General features: G+C 37.4%; 2 protein-coding genes across 2 annotated transcripts; one reads left to right on the top strand and one right to left on the bottom strand.

Moving 5' to 3' along the window:
• Positions 1-796: 796 nt before the first annotated feature.
• On the bottom strand, positions 797-2674 carry LOC130713144 (uncharacterized). The gene has a single exon (XM_057562940.1). The coding sequence runs from the start codon at positions 2672-2674 to the stop codon at positions 797-799; it is 1878 nt and encodes a 625-aa protein (XP_057418923.1).
• An 8490-nt stretch (positions 2675-11164) lies between these two features.
• Positions 11165-18471, top strand: LOC130713143 (uncharacterized). The gene is made up of 9 exons (XM_057562939.1): positions 11165-11222; positions 11529-11615; positions 12523-12630; positions 12718-12775; positions 12869-13156; positions 13235-14163; positions 14255-15472; positions 15601-16118; positions 17353-18471. Exons 1-9 carry the CDS (start codon positions 11165-11167, stop codon positions 18469-18471), a joined length of 4383 nt encoding a protein of 1460 aa, XP_057418922.1.
• The last annotated feature ends 456 nt before the right edge of the window (positions 18472-18927 follow it).

Here is an 18927-nt window from a genome sequence, read left to right as displayed (position 1 = left end):
TCAATATCTGAATCTCTGAATCCGTGTGCAGCTAGGGTTTACAAGTTCCTTTTATATAGACGTTCACTTGGGGCTTGGATCTTCAATGGGCTGAACGTCATAGAGTCCACTAACACACTTCTGGAAAGAATCTTCATGGAATCAAATCTTACCAGAATAAAATAACAGAACCAAGTAAAACAGAATTTGAGATAGACTTGGTCCATACGATATTAATCTTGTTACTTCAGCCAAGATTAAAACAAACACGCCTTCAGAAGATAAAACTTGGTCCATACGATATTAATCTTGTTACTTCAGCCAAGATTAAAACAAACACGCCTTCAGAAGATAAAACGCACAGCATAGGATAAAAACTTCTGAATCACCATACAGTTAGCAACCTCACAACAAGCTTGACTTTAACAACTGAACAAGCAACATATGTAATTCCACCATGTTGCTCCAGATGTTGGAACATATGGTTTCCCATCATGTTTTGAGCAAAATGCAGCCAATCAAAAGAACTACAATCTCCCCCTTTGGCAAATTTTTGCTAAAACATGGTCAGACAGCCAAACAGTGCTAAAAACAACAAACTCATCCATTTGCACACAACAGCACACAGCATATGATGAACGTACCACCCTACTGAACAACATCAAACTTAGTCTGAACAAAAACACTCAAGCAACAGTACTAACAAGCAACAGTACCATTCTCCCCCTTATTAGCAGAAATTGTCAAAGGGTGCAGAGAAACAACAAAAGTCAACAAAATAGTACAACCATATTGAAGAGATGAAGGAACAAGGGCACTAATCACTAGTAGTATCATCATCAGAAGTACCAACATCATCTTGAGCATGAGCAGCAGCATTGTCTTCAAGAGGCCTCTTGCCTTTAGTCAACTGCAGAATGAGAGTGTCCACATTCTTCTTCCTCAATGTACAACTAGTAATTGTGTCCTGAAGCATCTTAGACACAGCAATAAGCGCAGCAATTGGAGTCTCAGGAGTCTTCTGAGAGGAAGTACCCTCCCCCTGAGTCATCTCAGCCAAACCAGCAACATCAGAAACATGGGCACCAGCTAGCAGCCTGGAATCAATAGTGAGAAGACTAGCTTTCTGGCTAGGAACCTCATCATCACGGAGAATTTTAGGATGTTGACTCAAAATAATCCCACAAAGTAAACAAGGAAAACCAATAGGAAGCCTAACAGCAAAAGTTTCAGCATGCTTCATAGTTTGAGCAAAGACATATTCACCAAAATCAAACTGAGTTTGAGTTCCAACCAGATAAATTAATTTTGCCAAACCTAAAGAAACATCTGAGCTATGAGTGGTAGGAGCCCAATTTGCAGCACCAATGCGATTCAAGATAGCATACTTCACACTCAAATAAGTAGAAGACAACAATCCTTTAGCAGGCCATACCATAGTCTGACCAGCCGTGAGTTCTTTAGTGATAGCACTCAATGACAGCTCTTCATTTCCTGTGGCAACAGTGCTCCTTCCCAAATACTGGTTAATGATCTCAGGTGAAAAATGGACACACTTACCACGCACAAAAACTTTCCTGAAATCAGGATGCCCAGAAACAGTGCAATTTGTAGTCACATTCACAATAAATTCTCTCACCAACTTGTCATAGCAGCCACCTATCTCAGTAACAGTTTTCAATAACCCAGCAGCCTCAAGAAGTTTCATAATTTCTTGACAATTCAGAATCTCACCAGTCAATTCCCTCTCTTGAGCAATCCTGCGCTGATAAACATACTTCCACTTACCAACACTCTCTTCAGAGTGAAAAGAAATGTTATCCAAAGGAGCAGCAGGCACATTTTCTGGAATTCGTTTCCCAATCTTGCGCTTCCGAGCAGCAGAACCAGTATCTGACTTATCCAACTCCTCAGTTGGAGTCTCATCAACAACAGGAGCAGCATTATCTTTGTGAACCTTTCTCTTGACATTCTGGACAACAGGAGTATCATCATCAAGAATAATGACCTTCTTGCTCTTCTTGTTCTCACTCAAACCCAAACCTAACTTCTTGCCAGAGGAACGCGTAGAGTACTTACGAACAACAGTCATCTTTTGCCTTTTTGAAGCAACAGAACCAGAAGCACCAAGGGTGTTGATCAACACCTCATCAGATTTTGAGTTTTCAATAACATTCTGAACATCCTCGACATGCATATCTTTATCAACAGAGGGAGTAGAGTTGGGAACAATTACCTCTTCCTCAAGATGATCAGAATCCTTATTGCAATCAGAATCACCACCGTGGCTTGATTGATTATTGCTTGGTGATGGAACAATTGGATCTACATTTGCATGTAAAACTTCCTTGAGAGGAGTTTCCAACACTTCAGTGATACGAGAATCATCAACATCGTCACCCGTACTTGGATTGATCTCAGCCTCGGAATTCACTCTCTGAGTAGCCTCAGAGCCTCTCGTTACCATCTTCCTCTTCGCTTTGGACGCATCTGACTTGGATCGTGCCTTTTTCCCTTTCTTCTTGTGCGGATCAGATGATGGTTGAGAGATACCTTGAGCAATTGCGATTTCACTGGTATGAGGAGAGGATTTGGAAACCCTTGAAGATTTTGGGGTTTTGGATTTCAGACCCATTACCTTTACCCCGTAAGCATTCATCTCAGGAGTGAGTTTCTTGCTAGAATCTTGACTCATGGTGAAGAAGACACACAGAAGGAAACACGGGTCTTCAAGAAAAGAATGGACGGTTTTGGAGTGAGTTTCAGAGATTGGAAGTTGCACAGTGGAAGTTGCAGGAGAGATTATCAAGAAACAATGGAAATTCCTGATTAAGCGTGTCTCAGAAGTAATAACAAAATAGCCGTTGGCACACAAAAATCCCTTTAATTGCTATAATTCCTCAAATAAACAGATACCCAATAACTGCCTCAATTTTTCAAACTGTGTGGCATCCAAAGCTTTGGTAAAAATATCTGCTAACTGCTTCTCAGTTGAGACATGTTCCAGAGTAACAGTACCATCTTCAACCAACTCCCTGATGAAATGATGACGAATATCAATATGTTTTGTTCTGCTGTGCTGAATTGGATTTTTGGATATGTTGATAGCACTTAGATTGTCACAAAACAATGTCATAACATCTTGTTGCACATTATACTCCTTTAACATTTGTTTCATCCACATCAACTGAGTGCAACTGCTTCCAGCAGCTATATATTCAGCTTCTGCCGTAGAGAGAGAAACACAATTTTGCTTTTTACTGAACCAAGAAATTAGATTGCTTCCAAGAAAGAAACATCCACCTGATGTGCTCTTCCTATCATCAGCACTTCCAGCCCAATCCGCATCACAGTAACCTGTTAACACTGAATTAGTGTTGCGAGAGTACAAAATGCCATAATCACTTGTACCACTGATATACTTAATGATCCTTTTCACTTGAATGAGATGACTAGTCTTTGGTTCTGCTTGATTCCTAGCACAGACTCCAACTGCAAAAGTAATATCTGGTCTGCTGGCAGTGAGATACAAAAGACTTCCAATCATGCTTCTATATAAACTAGGATCCACATCAGTACCTTTCCCATCCTTTGTAAGCTTGATATGAGTTGCAGCAGGAGTTCTTTTATGGCCAGCATTCTCAAGACCAAACTTCTTAACAATTCCCTTGGCATACTTACTTTGAGTGATGAATAAGGTATCTTCCATCTGTTTTACCTGAAGTCCCAGAAAGTAAGTTAATTCGCCTACAAGACTCATTTCAAACTCAGATTTCATTTGTTCAACAAATTGTTCCACCATATGGTTCGACATGCCACCAAACACGATGTCATCAACATAAATTTGAGCTACCATGAGTTCACTGCCATTTTTCTTAACAAACAAGGTTTTGTCAATGCCACCTTTGTCATAACCATTGTTGATCAGAAACTCTGTCAATCTTTCATACCAGGCTCTAGGTGCTTGTTTTAAGCCATACAGATCCTTTTTCAATCTGTACACATGATCTGGAAAACTTGGATCTACAAACCCTTTAGGTTGTTCCACATAGACTTCTTCATCCAGGTAACCATTCAAGAATGCACTCTTGACGTCCATTTGATATAGTCTGAATTTTAGCAAACATGCTACTCCTAACAACAATCTGATAGATTCAAGACGAGCAACAGGAGCAAATGTTTCATCAAAGTCTACCCCTTCTATTTGAGAGTATCCCTGAGCAACTAGACGAGATTTGTTCCTTGTCACATTACCACTCTCATCAGACTTGTTCCTGAATATCCACTTAGTTCCCACAACATTTGCATCATCAGGTCTTGGAACCAATTCCCACACTTCATTTCTCTTGAACTGTCCCAGTTCCTCTTGCATGGATTGAATCCAGAACTCATCAGTCAGAGCTTCTTTGACATTCTTTGGTTCTATTTTTGATATGAAGCATGCATTAGAAACTAGATCCCTTGACCTTGTAATAACCCCATCATTCAGATCACCAATGATATTTTCTTTTGGATGTATCTTCTGAATTCTAATAGAGGGTTCTTTGGTAGCTAAAGGCAGTTGAGAGACAGTGTCTTCTTGTTCATTTTGGAATTGAATTGCTGGCTCATCTGGTTCCCCATTAGTATACTCATACGGTAGATCATCTTCATCATGTGCTTGTTCCGTTCTCTCATTGGATGTATCATCAACAACAACATTAATGGATTCCATCATGACTCTCGTGCGGATATTATAAACTCTGTAAGCTCTGCTGTTTCCAGAATATCCCAGAAATATTCCAACTTCACTTTTAGGATCCAGTTTTCTCCTATGTTCTCTGTCAGTCAGAATGTAGCACTTGCTCCCAAAAACATGGAAATACTTCATTGTAGGTTTCTTTCCTTTCCATAGTTCATACTGAGTGACTATGTCTCCTTGACGAATAGTGACACGATTGTGAATGTAGCAGGCAGTGTTGATGGCTTCAGCCCAAAAATGATATGGTAGATTTTTTGCATGCAACATAGCTCTAGCAGATTCTTGCAATGTCCTGTTCTTCCTTTCAACCACTCCATTTTGCTGAGGAGTGATAGGAGCAGAGAATTCATGTTTGATTCCTTCAGATGAGCAGAACTCAGAGAATTGACCATTTTCAAATTCTTTTCCATGATCACTTCGTATTTTGACAATCCCACTCCCTTTTTCCCTTTGCACTTGGAGACATAGTTCTTTGAACACTTCAAAGGTGTCTGACTTCTCCTTCAGAAATTCTACCCAAGTGAACCTGGAAAAATCATCTACACAGACAAAAACGTACCTTTTTCCTCCCAGACTTTCCACTTGCATTGGCCCCATCAAATCCATGTGCAGTAGTTCAAGCACTTTTGATGTAGTCAGATGTTGTAACTTCTGGTGAGACATTTTGACCTGCTTCCCAATCTGACATTCACCACAAACCTTTCCTTCTTGGATGTTCAACTTTGGTATCCCTCTAACTACTTCCTCAGCAACAATCCTTTTCATACTCTTAAGATTCAAATGACCTAACTTTTGGTGCCAGATTCTAACTTCATCTTCTTTAGACATCAAACATCGAGCAGACAAAGATGTTGTTTCAGAGGTCCACATGTAGCAGTTGTCCTTTGATCTAGCTCCTCTCATCAGCACATCCTTGTTCTTATTTTTGACAACACACCCAGACTGTTTGAACACCACCTTCAAGCCTTGGTCACAAAGTTGACTTATGCTGATCAAGTTTGCAGTTAACCCTTCAACTAGCAAGACATCATCAAGGTTTGGAGATCCTGTGTCAGACAATTTTCCAATTCCTCTGATCTTTCCTTTGGCTCCATCCCCAAAAGTAACAAAGCTCTTAGCATGTGGTTTCACTTTCTCAAGATAACTTTTTACTCCTGTCATGTGTCTGGAACACCCACTATCAAAGTACCAGTCTTCTTTTGATGATGCGCGCAGAGAGGTGTGAGCAATGAGAGCAGTAACATTAACCCTAGGCTTCCACTTTCTTTTGTCTGGACTTTTCTTTTCATCTTCTCGTGATACACCTTGAAGCATAGGATATCCATACAGCTTGAAGCAATATGGTCTAATGTGACCAAATCTGCCACAGTAATGACATCTCCAAGTTGAATTTTGATAGTTCCTGACTTGAGCATACGAATGTGTAACCGATTGCTGGGGCCTGTGGTTCCACATTTTAACATTTGATTGCCTTCCAATCTGCACATGTTCCTTGGTCATGTTCTGACTTGCCTTTTTAACAGCACGATAATCAAATCCTATCCCAGTCTTATCACCTGCACTTTTTCCTACATCAAGAATTTCATCCAGAATATCAGTGCTTTTGCTCATCATGCGAATGGACTTGGTCATTCCTTCCATTTTTGAGTTCAATAAGGCAACTTCTTCAGTTAGCTTCTTCTTCTCAGCTTGAAGGTCAAGGACTTGCTTCTTTTGTTGCTGACCATAGATACATGCTTCTTTCCACTTAGTGTAGAGAAGTTTATAGGCTTCAGCAAGTTCCTCATCGGAGATTTCCCTGTCACTGTCTCCATCATCTGAATCACATCTAACCATGAATGATGTTACTTTGTTTGCTGTTACATCTTCACCTTCAATATCAGATTCATCATCAGACCAAGTGGTGACCATTCCTTTCTTCTGTTTCTTTAAGTATGTGGCACATTCAGCCCTGATGTGGCCAAAACCCTCACATTCATGACATTGAACTCCTCGGCCATTTCCTGCCTTGTCTTCATCTTTCATTTTTCTTTGAAATTGCTGATTCTTGAAGTTGTCAGGTCGTTTGTCTTGCACATTTGGCCTTGATCGTTTATCCAGCCTCTTCAAAACCTTGTTGAATTTTCTTCCCAGAAAAGCAATGGCTTCATATATGCTTTCATTAGTTTCATTGTCAGACATATCATCATCTAAATCTGTGCTTGAGACAAGAGCAATGCTTTTATTTCTTTTCTCAGGTCTGTCATTCTGAGTCATTTCAAAAGTCATCAAAGATCCAATAAGCTCATCCACCTTGATACTGCTTATGTCTTGAGCTTCTTCAATAGCAGTTACTTTCATGTCGAACTTCTTGGGAAGAGATCTGAGAATCTTTCTCACAAGCTTCTCCTCTGACATTTGTTCCCCTAAAGCGAATGAGGAGTTTGCCATATCACGCAGTCTCATATGAAAATCAGAAATGGTCTCATCTTCCTTCATCTTTAAGTTCTCAAACTGAGTTGTTAGAATTTGAAGCCTCGACATTCTAACTCTGGAAGTCCCCTCATGAGCAGTCTTGAGAATCTCCCAAGCATCCTTTGCCACAGTGCAAGTGTTGATCAATCGGAACATATTTTTATCCACTCCATTGAATATAGCATTCAGCGCTTTAGAGTTGCCCAACGCTTCCTCATCCTCTTCTTTATTCCATTCATCCTCAGGTTTCAATTCACCAACAGATGACCCTTCCTCGGGTATATTGACCGGATGTTTCCAACCTTTGACAATAGCCTTCCAGGTCTTGCTGTCAATTGATTTAAGAAACGCAATCATACGCGCCTTCCAGTAGTCGTAGTTGGTGCCATCCAGAATAGGTGGTCTATTCACAGAACCACCTTCCTTTGAGTTGTCCATTGGAACCGAATCAGTCTTCCCTGGAGCTCACCCAACCAGAACAGGGTGCCTGCTCTGATGCCAATTGAAATTCGTATTCACCTAGGACAGATGTGATACACAATGTTGCAACAATGTGTAGCACAACAAAACACAATCAGAGTATCAATAATAAACAAACAGTTAAAACACAAGGAGTTGTTAACCCAGTTCGGTGAACATCACCTACGTCTGGAGGATACCAATCCATGAGTCAATTCACTATCAAATAATAGTTCTCAGGTCACATAAAAGTCCCTCCTATACCTAAGTACTCCCCCTTAGTATAGAGCCTCTTATATGTTCACCACTATTACACAAGTGAATCAAGCTTAGCCCTTCTCCTCTAAGCTATGAGAAAACTTTCTCTAACTCCTAACAATCACTGCCACAGTGATCAAGACATGTTTATCAAAACAGTTTGATGAGATTACAACTCAACTAAACAAATTCAACTCAGTACTTTGATGAACTAAAGCACTAAGTTGGTACAATACTCACAAGAGGACTCACAAACAAAACCCTAAAATCAATATCTGAATCTCTGAATCCGTGTGCAGCTAGGGTTTACAAGTTCCTTTTATATAGACGTTCACTTGGGGCTTGGATCTTCAATGGGCTGAACGTCATAGAGTCCACTAACACACTTCTGGAAAGAATCTTCATGGAATCAAATCTTACCAGAATAAAATAACAGAACCAAGTAAAACAGAATTTGAGATAGACTTGGTCCATACGATATTAATCTTGTTACTTCAGCCAAGATTAAAACAAACACGCCTTCAGAAGATAAAACTTGGTCCATACGATATTAATCTTGTTACTTCAGCCAAGATTAAAACAAACACGCCTTCAGAAGATAAAACGCACAGCATAGGATAAAAACTTCTGAATCACCATACAGTTAGCAACCTCACAACAAGCTTGATTTTAACAACTGAACAAGCAACATATGTAATTCCACCATGTTGCTCCAGATGTTGGAACATATGGTTGCCCATCATGTTTTGAGCAAAATGCAGCCAATCAAAAGAACTACAAATCGGAATAGTCTGCTCTTCAGCTTGATCTTGAACAGGAGCTTCAGGGCCCAATTGGCCTGTAGCTTGACCAACTATCATATGAGGGAACTGGGTTGCTTCTGCAGTAGCTCTTATGGTTTGTCTCACCATTGTTGAAGAGGTTGAAGGTTTTGGGTAGAAGATGAAGGTTGAAGATGAATAGAGAGCGAGAGAGAAATCGAGGGTAAGCGGTTTTGAAAATACAAGAGAGAGAGAGTAAAAACCGAAAGTGTAGGAGATCGTGTGTGTATAGTGGGTTTTATTAAGTAAGCGTTGTTGATTCAAAAAGCATTTTAAGATCAACAGTTAAAAATTAAAGACATGATAGTAACAGTAAATACACGTATCACACACAGGAGAGAAGCACATCTACACGCATCATGACAGACTGTCACACGGGCACAAGGAACTATGCATCAGAGATACTGACACACGTGTTACTGTCTCAGACTCAGAGTCAATACCAATGGGTACACACACTCTGATTGAGTTACCTTCTGGACTATACATCTTCTGATCAAGAAGTATCATAGTCAGAGGTTCTGAACCATCTTCACTCTGGACAAAAGTCCATGTTCAGATTTTTCAGAATAAAATTAAATCTATCCTCTGCTAAGGGCTTTGTAAAGACATCTGCCCATTGATGGTCAGTATCAACAAACTTCAGAAGAAGTACGCCCTTTTGTGCAATCTATCCTTAGTATTAAGAACATAGCAAACACAACCAAAAGGATGAAAGTAAGAAATGTTGGGTTTTATGTTCTTCCACAATTCATAGGGAGTCTTATTCAGAATTGGTCTCACAGAGATTCTGTTCTGAATGTAACATGCTGTATTTACTGCCTCTGCCCAAAAGTGACTAACAATTACACTGACTTAGCTCACACTAAGATTCACTCTCTTAGTCTTCTCTAGGATCCGATCAACCTTGATCTCCTAAAGGAACTAAACAAACTGCTTATCAAGGAAATGTTTAAAAGAGATTTGCTTCTAAAAAGCTAATAGTAAACACAATGAATTTCAGATGAAAGAAAGGTTAGAAGGAATTGAATATTTCTTGCGCGTGTGTGAATGCTTCTAGCCGCTTCTTTCAGTCTACAGCCTCTTATATACTCCAAGGATTAGGGTTGAACGTTGCATGGGAAATGCTACCATTGGAGGGCAGTTCTGGAAATTCCAGCTTCTGCTGTGGCTGAGAACGTTAGGTAGGTCGTCAGGATGGTACAGTTGCTTTTGTACTTGGATAGTGACTTGACCTTTAAACCTAGGAGACTTCTGATCATGGGAATGCTTCATTTTGGAACTTGTGAAGCCGGTTGATCAGAGTCAGAGGGAAAGCACAGATCCTCTGACCTTTGTATCTTCTGATTCTGAACTCAGAGGGAAGTACATGGTCTTCAGAGTTTCTTGCTTCTGGACATCAGAGTTTCCACTATTCACCTTCTGTATCTTCAGAGTCTTCTACACCAACAGAACATCTGAACCTTCAGTGTTTCTTGGTTATCAGAACTTCTGGATCTTCAGAGCTTCTAGTGACTGAGTCCATATCAGAGTTTGTGTAGCTTCAGAACTTCTGAAGCTGTTTCACTGTTCATGTTGATCATGGTCAATGCGAAAGCGTTTCTTGGGTCACTCTTTATGCACAGTGCTTCTGATTTGTGTGGAATTGAATTGAGGTCAGAGCTTGTAATTAGCACACTTAGAAAAACACGTTAGAGTACCATAATTGTTCATATCAAAAGGTTAACTTGTAATCATCAAAACATAGAGTTGTACTACTAGATCAAAACTTGATCTTACAGTATGTATAATTTTGTTATTTGAATTTGGTAGTACGCTATTTATGATAGAGGTTATATGTATTCAGTACATAACATAGGGTACTTGACTAAGAGAAGTTCACATAGCATTGTAAAAAGTTAACATTTATTAGTAAGTTTTTGTCATTCGTGGAAAAGTTTTTTTAGCTTATGTTTGTTCTAGAAGCTATATTGGTACGATGACAAAATATAAGGATGAAGAGTTGTTTTATCATGTAAAAAGTGTAACGCATTAAAATTTTAAAAAATTGTGTACTAGAGAAGTATTGACTTTTGTAATGAATTGGTTACTTTTTTGGGAAGAATCATTTTCATGAAAAAGTGACTCTAAGTATATTGGATTTAGTTTGCTATAGAGGTAATACCTTTAACACCCGCGGAGGCAAAAAAAACACATTTTCAGTATAAATATAGTACAAGTAGGTTGTAATATTTCATTTGTGAAGAGCATGTAAGCTAGGTGATCATTGTGTTTTGTTTATTGCCCTTATTTTCTAAGCTCTTACCTTAGATTTGTTGTCCAAAAGAATAGGTAAGACTTGAAGTATAACCAGTGAGGAACAATTGGTTTTTTTTCTGGCATATTCATTTAATTAGTATCATGTTGTTAAATTTTTAGGTAATTAGTGTGGGCAGATTTGTGGTGCTTTGTCATGGCTGGTGTTCCTAGAAAATATAAAAGAGTAATGTCGTCCAGTAGCAAATCAACAGGTAAATATGTTTTCCTTCTATATCAATTGTGTGAAAGAATTATGATTAAAAGTGTTTGATATGAATATATGAAGAAGAGCTGAGCTTATTAATCCTTTGTGTTTTTTTTGGTAAGGTATTGGACAGGGATCGGTGCCCTCATTATCTAAAGAAAGAACAAGGGGTAACAAAAAGAAATGTTTTCCGAGAGGCCAAAGATATATGCGCCAAGAGAAATTCAGTTGAGTTAATTAACTTAGCATGTTAATTAGTAGTGATTATTTTGTTGTGAATGTTTTTTTTACCTTAGTTTTTATCTTTTGGTAGTGTGCTCAAGGGTTACCTCAAGTTTGGCTAATGACACTCTTTATGATGCTATGGATATTTCCTCGTCATCGGTGTCGACTAATGCTGGTATTTTTTTCTAATGGTTTATAATGTGAAATTTTGAGTGAGTGAAAAATGTATAACTTGATTTTAGAAATTTTTAAGATAAGTAATATTAACTGTCAAATGAACGAATTATCAAAAGTGGTATTATAAAGATGACTGTTTTTGAGTTAGTAGTTTAAATCCAAGGGGATGATTTTGTGGATAATAAAATATTACAATGGAGGTTATTTAGGTGTCATATGATATGATATGAATCTGAAGTTGAAGAAATTAATATAAGGTATACTTTTTAAAGTCCAGTACAAGAAGATGGCGCGAGTGATGTTGGTGTGTATAATTGGATTAGTAGAGATGATAAGCTTCCAGGGTATATAATTTAAATAATTTTATGGCCAATTTTTGGTGTCTAGGACAGTTCATTTCCATTTTCCAACCATGATTTTGATTTTTAATTTAAAGTATTGTTTGGTAGACATTTGTGAATGGAATGTCACATTTGAGTTCAGTTCTGTGATTGTTATGTTTTTATGATGGAGCAGAAGAGAAGAAAATTAAATGCTCTTGGAATATCACATTTTTGTTCTTTAGAAAATGGTGGAACATAATGAAACACACTCTTAAAAATTTAAATGGTCCATATTGCTCCTAATTTATATTTGAAATATTTATCTCCAAATGGTTTTAAATTGCATCTTTTGTAAAAAAAACTTATTGACAAACTTAAATAAAAAATTATTTTATTCAAAAAATTCACTTAAAATAAAATCAATTATTTTTTTAAGTAAATATTTTTATGCATATCGCTTAACTTTTTGATCAATAGAGTAGAATTGCTTTTTTTTTAATGGAGGTTTTGAATAATGTTTATTATATTTTTTGTTCTATTCTTTCTATTTATGAAATAATAATAAATTGCAACTATTTGTAGATGAAGTTCAAACATTTAGTGGTTGTTCATCAAGTGATGAAAGTGAAGATAGTGAAGATGGTGAACGAGATGATATGCCTTGCAGTAAAAATTTAGATGAGTTTGAGGGTAAATTATTGTTTTATGATATAAATTTGTAATTAAAGGTTGATTGTGAAAAATTTTCCATGTAAGTGTTATTGAATTTAAATGCAGAATATTCTGATATTGGAGACATGAAGTATGAGTGTCAGTATTGTGGGGCTTTGCATTGGTATGCTGAAGGAGTTAGAAAGAAAAAGAATAATATTCCCACAATTTTTTCTCTGTGTTGTCTAAACGGAAAAGTGTTAGTTCCTTTCTTCAGGAAGCCACCGACTTTACTATGGGATTTGATAATGGAAAATGATGTTCGTAGTCGGGAATTCTTAGCAAATATAAGAAGTTATAATAGTGCTTTTGCTTTTACTTCATTTGGTGGAAAAATTGAAAGTGGTCTAAATGACGGAGGCGGTCCACCACAATTTGTTATTAGTGGGCAAAATTATCATCGTATTGGTAGCTTGCTTCCAAATGTGGGAGAGACTCCTAAATTTGCCCAACTTTATGTTTATGATACTCAGAATGAGATCCAAAATCGAAGTTCACACTTTAGGTACGTAAATGCTATTTTTTCTTATGAATGTTGTATATTATGTTTTAATGTTATTAATATTTTTGTTTTATTGTTTAGGAATTCGGATGGAAGTTGTAAGCTAAACAAATCCTTAATTGAAGATCTTTTGGCAATGGTTGATGAGTGTAATGTCTTGGTGAAATCATTTCGAAAGGTACGTGATTTCATTTCTATCAACCCATTGTTAAGGATTTCTCTAAGATTGTTTAGGGCTAGACCCAAAGACCCAAGAGTGTACAATTTACCTTCTGTGGATGAGGTAGCTGGTTTAATTGTTGGTGATTTTGATTCTACTGATTGTGGTCGAGACATAGTTGTTAGTTCAATGGATGGTACTCTTAGAAGAATTCATGAGACACACACTTCATTTTTACCGTTGCAATATCCTTTTCTTTTTCCTAATGGAGAAGATGGATATAAAGAAGATATTTTGTTTCGCCAAGATGGAGATGGTCGTGTTTTTAAAAAGAGAGTACGAGTATCTTTGAGAGAATTTATTTCTTTTAGAATTCATGAAAGAATGAGAGAGGATTCAGTTATATTGCGTAGTAGAAGATTATTCCAACAATTTCTTGTGGATTGTTATTCGATGATTGAGGCTCAAAGATTGTCATATATCAAGGGTAATCAAAAGACAATACGTCGGGACTTCTTATCTGGATTGGAGGAGGCTATGGAGAAAGGTGATGTCGATTCAGCATCAGTTGGAACAAGGATAGTTCTACCTTCATCATTTACTGGTGGAAGAAGATATATGTTTAACAATTGTCAAGATGCAATGGCAATCTGCAAACATGTTGGATATCCAGATCTTTTTATAACTGTTACTTGCAACCCAAAGTGGCTTGAAATTCAAAGGTGTGTTTCTGAAAAAGGCTTGAATGCCTATGATCGCCCTGATATCTCGTGTCGGGTTTTTCATATTAAAGTGAAGCAGTTAATGCGTGATTTGAGGAAAGGTCAATATTTTGGGAAAGTCTCAGCTGGTTAGTAATATTTCAATTGAATATAATATATATATATATATATATATGTAGATATTGAAAAATATTATATGGGTGATTAATTTATTTATAGGAATGTATACCATTGAGTTTCAAAAGAGGGGACTTCCACATGCCCATATACTTATTTGGTTAGCGCCTGGTTCAAAGCTAACAACACCAGAGAAAATTGATTCAGTTATATGTGCAGAGTTACCTGATCCAGTTGCTAGCCCGAAACTATTTGAAGTTGTTTCTATGTTCATGGTCCATGGTCCATGTGGTAGTAGTAGGAAAAATTCTCCGTGCATGGTAAATGGTCGGTGTTCCAAATTTTTTCCTAAGAAATATGTGGACAAGACCTCATTTGACATTGATGGTTATCCGACATATCGAAGGAGGAACACTGGTGTTTTTGTTGAAAGACGTGATGTTCAATTAGATAATGGGTATGTTGTTCCTTATAATGCAAAATTGTTGATGAAGTACCAAGCCCACATTAACATTGTATATTGTAACAAATCGAATTGCATCAAATACTTATTTAAGTATATCAACAAAGGAGTTGATCGGGTTACAGTTTCAATGAAAAATGAATGTAATGAAGGACAAAATGTGCCGGAGGTTGATGAGATCCAACAATATTATGATTGTCGTTATTTGTCTGCTTGTGAAGCTGCTTGGAGATCATTTTCATTTCGTATTCATGATCATTGGCCTCCCGTTCAGCGATTACCTTTTCATATGCCCAACAAACAAGTTGTATTATATGGTAATGAAAAACCAATTGATAGGGTCGTTCAAAGAGGTCAGATGTCTGAAACAATGTTTACTGGGTGGATGGTTGCTAATATGATATATGAACATGGTAGGCATTTGACATATGCTGAGTATCCGCAGTTATTTGTTTGGCATCCTAAAGATAAAGAGTGGCGACCACGCAAAAGAGAGTTTTCCATTGGAAGAATGAATTTTATACCTTTGGGGTGTGGGGAGGTATATTATTTGCGTTTATTGTTAAATCTACAATGTGGATGCACAAGTTATACCGATTTGAGAACTGTTGATGGTGTTGTTCGAGTGAGCTTTCAGGAAGCATGTTCTGCCTTGGGATTATTAGAGGATGATAAAGAATTTATTGATGGATTAATTGATTGTGCTGAATTGTCAGGTGGTATGTCTGTTAGAAAGTTGTTTATGGTGTTGCTATTATCTAATTCAATTGTCACACCAGGAAAAGTTTTTGAGGAAACTTGGAGGTTGTTAGCCGATGGAATTCTTTATAAGCGAAGGAAATTACTTTGCAATCCAGGTATTTTTTATTTATTTATGTATTTGTTTATATACATGTATATATTTATGTTTTGTACATGTCATTTCTTTGTGGTTGTTAAAGTAATTGTTATTTTGACTTTATATAAATTGTTTTATTTTATCTAGCTTTGCGTTTGGATGATCAGACTTTGAAGACGCTTTGTTTGGTTGAGCTTGAAAAAATGTTAGTTAATAATGGGAAAACACTAAAGGATTTTCCTGGCATTCCGTATCCTATTTCAGATGAAGTCCCTCAGTTTGAGAATGTCATGTTGTTTAACGAGTTAAGATTTGACATTGATGATATGTCAGTTAAACATAATGACCATTTGATGAAGTTGAATAATGGTCAAAGGAAAGTGTATGATGAGGTTATTGATGCAGTTAATAAATCAGATGGAGGATTTTATTTTGTCTATGGTTCAGGTGGTACAGGAAAAACTTTTCTTTGGAAAACTCTAAGTTATAGATTAAGATCTGAGCGGAAGATTGTGTTGAATGTTGCATCCAGTGGTATAACATCTCTTTTGTTACCTGGTGGGAGGACTGCACATTCGTTATTTAGTATCCCACTTGTGTTAAATGAGGATTCATGTTGTAATATTAGGCTGGGTAGTAACAAGGCAGAGTTGCTTAAACATACTGTAAGATCAAGTTTTGATCGAGTAGTACAACTCTATGTTTTGATGATTACAAGTTAATCTTTTGTTATGAACAATTGTGGTACTCTAACGTGTTTTTCTGAGTGTGCTATTTACAGGCTCTGACCTCAACTCAATCTCACACAAATCAGAAGCACTGTGTATAAAGGGTAACCCAAGCAACGCTTTCGCATTCACCTTGTTCAGTATGAACAGTGGAAAAGCTTCAGAAGTTCTGAAGCTATACAAACTCTGATGTGGACTCAGTCGCTAGAAGCTCTGAAGATCCAGAAGTTCTGATAACCAAGAAACACTGAAGGTTCAGATGTTCTGATGGTGTAGAAGACTCTGAAGATCCAGAAGCTGAATAGTGGAAACTCTGAAGTCCAGAAGCAAGAAACTCTGAAGGCCATGTTCTTCCCTCTGAGTTCAGAATCAGAAGATACAATGGTCAGAGGATCTGTGCTTTCCCTCTGACTCTGATCAACCGGCTTCACAAGTTCCAATACGAAGCATTCCTCTGATCAGAAGTCTCCTAGGTTAAAAGGTCAAGTCGCTATCCAAGTACAAAAGCAAGTGTACCTTCCTGACGACCTACCTAACGTTCTCAGCCACAGCAGAAGCTGGATTTTCCAGAACTGCCCTCCAACGGTAGCATTTCCCATGCAACGCTCAACCCTAATCCTTGGAGTATATATAGAGGTTGAAGATTGAAAGAAGCTGCGAGAAGAAACATTCACATACGCAAGACATATTCAAAAATTCTAAGCTTTCTTTCATCTGAAATTCATTGAGTTTACTATTAGCTTTTTAGAAGCAAATCTCTTGTAAACATTTCTTTGATAAACAGTTTGTTTAGTTCCTTTAGGAGATCAAGGTTGATCGGATCCTAGAGAAGACTAAGAGAGTGAATCTTAGTGTGAGCTAAGTCAGTGTAATTGTTAGTCACTTGTAGGTTTCAAGTGCAGTTGTAACTCTTACCTGATTAGTGGATTGCCTTCATTCTAAGAAGGAAGAAATCACCTTAACGGGTGGACTGGAGTAGCTTGAGTGATTTATCAAGTGAACCAGGATAAAATCCTTGTGTGCTTCTCTATCTCTTATCTGTAGCACTTAAGTTCTCGAAAGATTTGTCAAAATCTTTAAGGTGGAAGTTTTGTACTGAAAACGTTATTCAAACCCCCCCTTTCTACCGTTTTTCATACCTTCACATACAAGTTTAATTATATGGGATGAGGCGCCTATGGTTAATAGGTGGGCATTTGAGGCTGTTGATAGAACCTTGCGTGATATAATGGAAGTTGGGGATGTTTATGGTGGGGGAAAGCCCTTTGGTGGAAAAGTTGTGGTTTTAGGGGGAGATTTTAGACAAACTCTTCCTATTATCCCGAAAGCAAGTAGGGAAGAAATTGTAATGGCTACTATTAACTCATCAAGACTATGGAAATTTTGCAAAGTCTTAAAACTTACTGAGAATATGCGTTTGCATGGGAATGATTCTTTACATGATTGTGAAAAATTGGTTGAATTTAGCAAGTGGATACTTGATATTGGTGATGGTAATTTGGGTGATTACAATGATGGTGAATGTGATTTAGATATTCCACATGACTTGATGGTTCCCTTTAAAGATGATGCTGTGTCAAGTATAGTTTATTCCACCTACCCTGATATTCAAAGGAAATTTTTTGAGGAGGAATATTTTATTGATAAAGCTATTCTTGCTCCCACTTTGGATATTGTTGATAGTGTGAACCAGTTTGTGCTTTCAATAGTACCTGGCAAAGAAAAAGTGTATTTAAGTTCAGACAGTGTAGTCAAAGTTGATGAAGATGTAGCCATTGATGCAAATTGGATAACCATTGAGTTTTTGAACGGCATTAAGGGATCTGGACTTCCTGATCATAGGTTGTGTTTGAAAATTGGAACGCCCATTATGTTAATGAGAAATATTGATGTTTCAGCTGGGTTATGCAATGGAACTCGGCTTATTGTGTTGGATCTTAGACCAAATTTGATTTATGGGAAAGTGCTAAATGGAAATAAAGCTGGCACAAAAACATACATCCCACGCATGACTATTGTTCCTTCTGATAGTGGTCTACATGTTAAAGTTCAACGTAGGCAATTTCCGGTGTGTGTTTGTTTTGCAATGACAATTAATAAGAGTCAAGGGCAGACGTTGTCTCGAGTGGGGGTTTTTTTACCGAGACCTGTTTTTTCCCATGGTCAACTATATGTTGCGTTGTCGCGTGTGAAATCAAGGGATGGATTGAAAATTTATGTTGACCAGACAGAGGTTCCGCCTTTGGAGCACACAAAAATGTTGTTTACAAAGAAGTATTCAAAAATTTAAGCTGAGGTATGAAGATGAGTCAATTGCTAATTATATATGTTGGTCCCCTTATTTAAATTTAGTATAAGGTAGGTTTAGATAGTGACAATTTTTAAGCAAATACTATGATAAATAGTAATTTTATGATTTATGTTAACTCAATATTTATGGTAGTTATTTTATTTTCAAATGAATCTCCAGATGGGGAAGGTCTCCTATGTACCATTTAATGGAAGGCATGGATTCTCATAAATGGTAAGTGATTTTAGGTGTACATTGCTTGAATGGATCTTGTAGCCGTGCTCTTGTATTGCTCAGTTAAATAACAGATTTGTTCAACTAAAATGAAGTATGGATGGCCGTTTTTTGTACTCTAAGTGATGGTATTGCAACACTCTCTTTTGGTGGAGGATATTGGTTTTTTTGATTGATGCAAACTCGTGAGCTCCCATTAGAATGGCTTTTGCTTCCTGGTTC

The sequence above is a fragment of the Lotus japonicus genome, chromosome 4 (genome assembly GCF_012489685.1).
Source record: "Lotus japonicus ecotype B-129 chromosome 4, LjGifu_v1.2".
Classification (NCBI taxonomy): Eukaryota; Viridiplantae; Streptophyta; class Magnoliopsida; order Fabales; family Fabaceae; genus Lotus; species Lotus japonicus.
This window is presented reverse-complemented; position numbering and strand designations above follow the sequence as displayed.

Bases quoted from the DNA above. Each gene is read 5' to 3' on its own strand.
- LOC130713144 (XM_057562940.1), bottom strand. From the start codon at position 2,674: ATGAGTCAAGATTCTAGCAAGAAACTCACTCCTGAGATGAATGCTTAC.
- LOC130713143 (XM_057562939.1), top strand. From the start codon at position 11,165: ATGGCTGGTGTTCCTAGAAAATATAAAAGAGTAATGTCGTCCAGTAGC. The intron at 13,157-13,234 runs GTACGTAAATGC...TTTATTGTTTAG, and splicing joins AATCGAAGTTCACACTTTAG to GAATTCGGATGGAAGTTGTA. The intron at 16,119-17,352 runs GTAAGATCAAGT...ATATGGGATGAG, and splicing joins CAGAGTTGCTTAAACATACT to GCGCCTATGGTTAATAGGTG.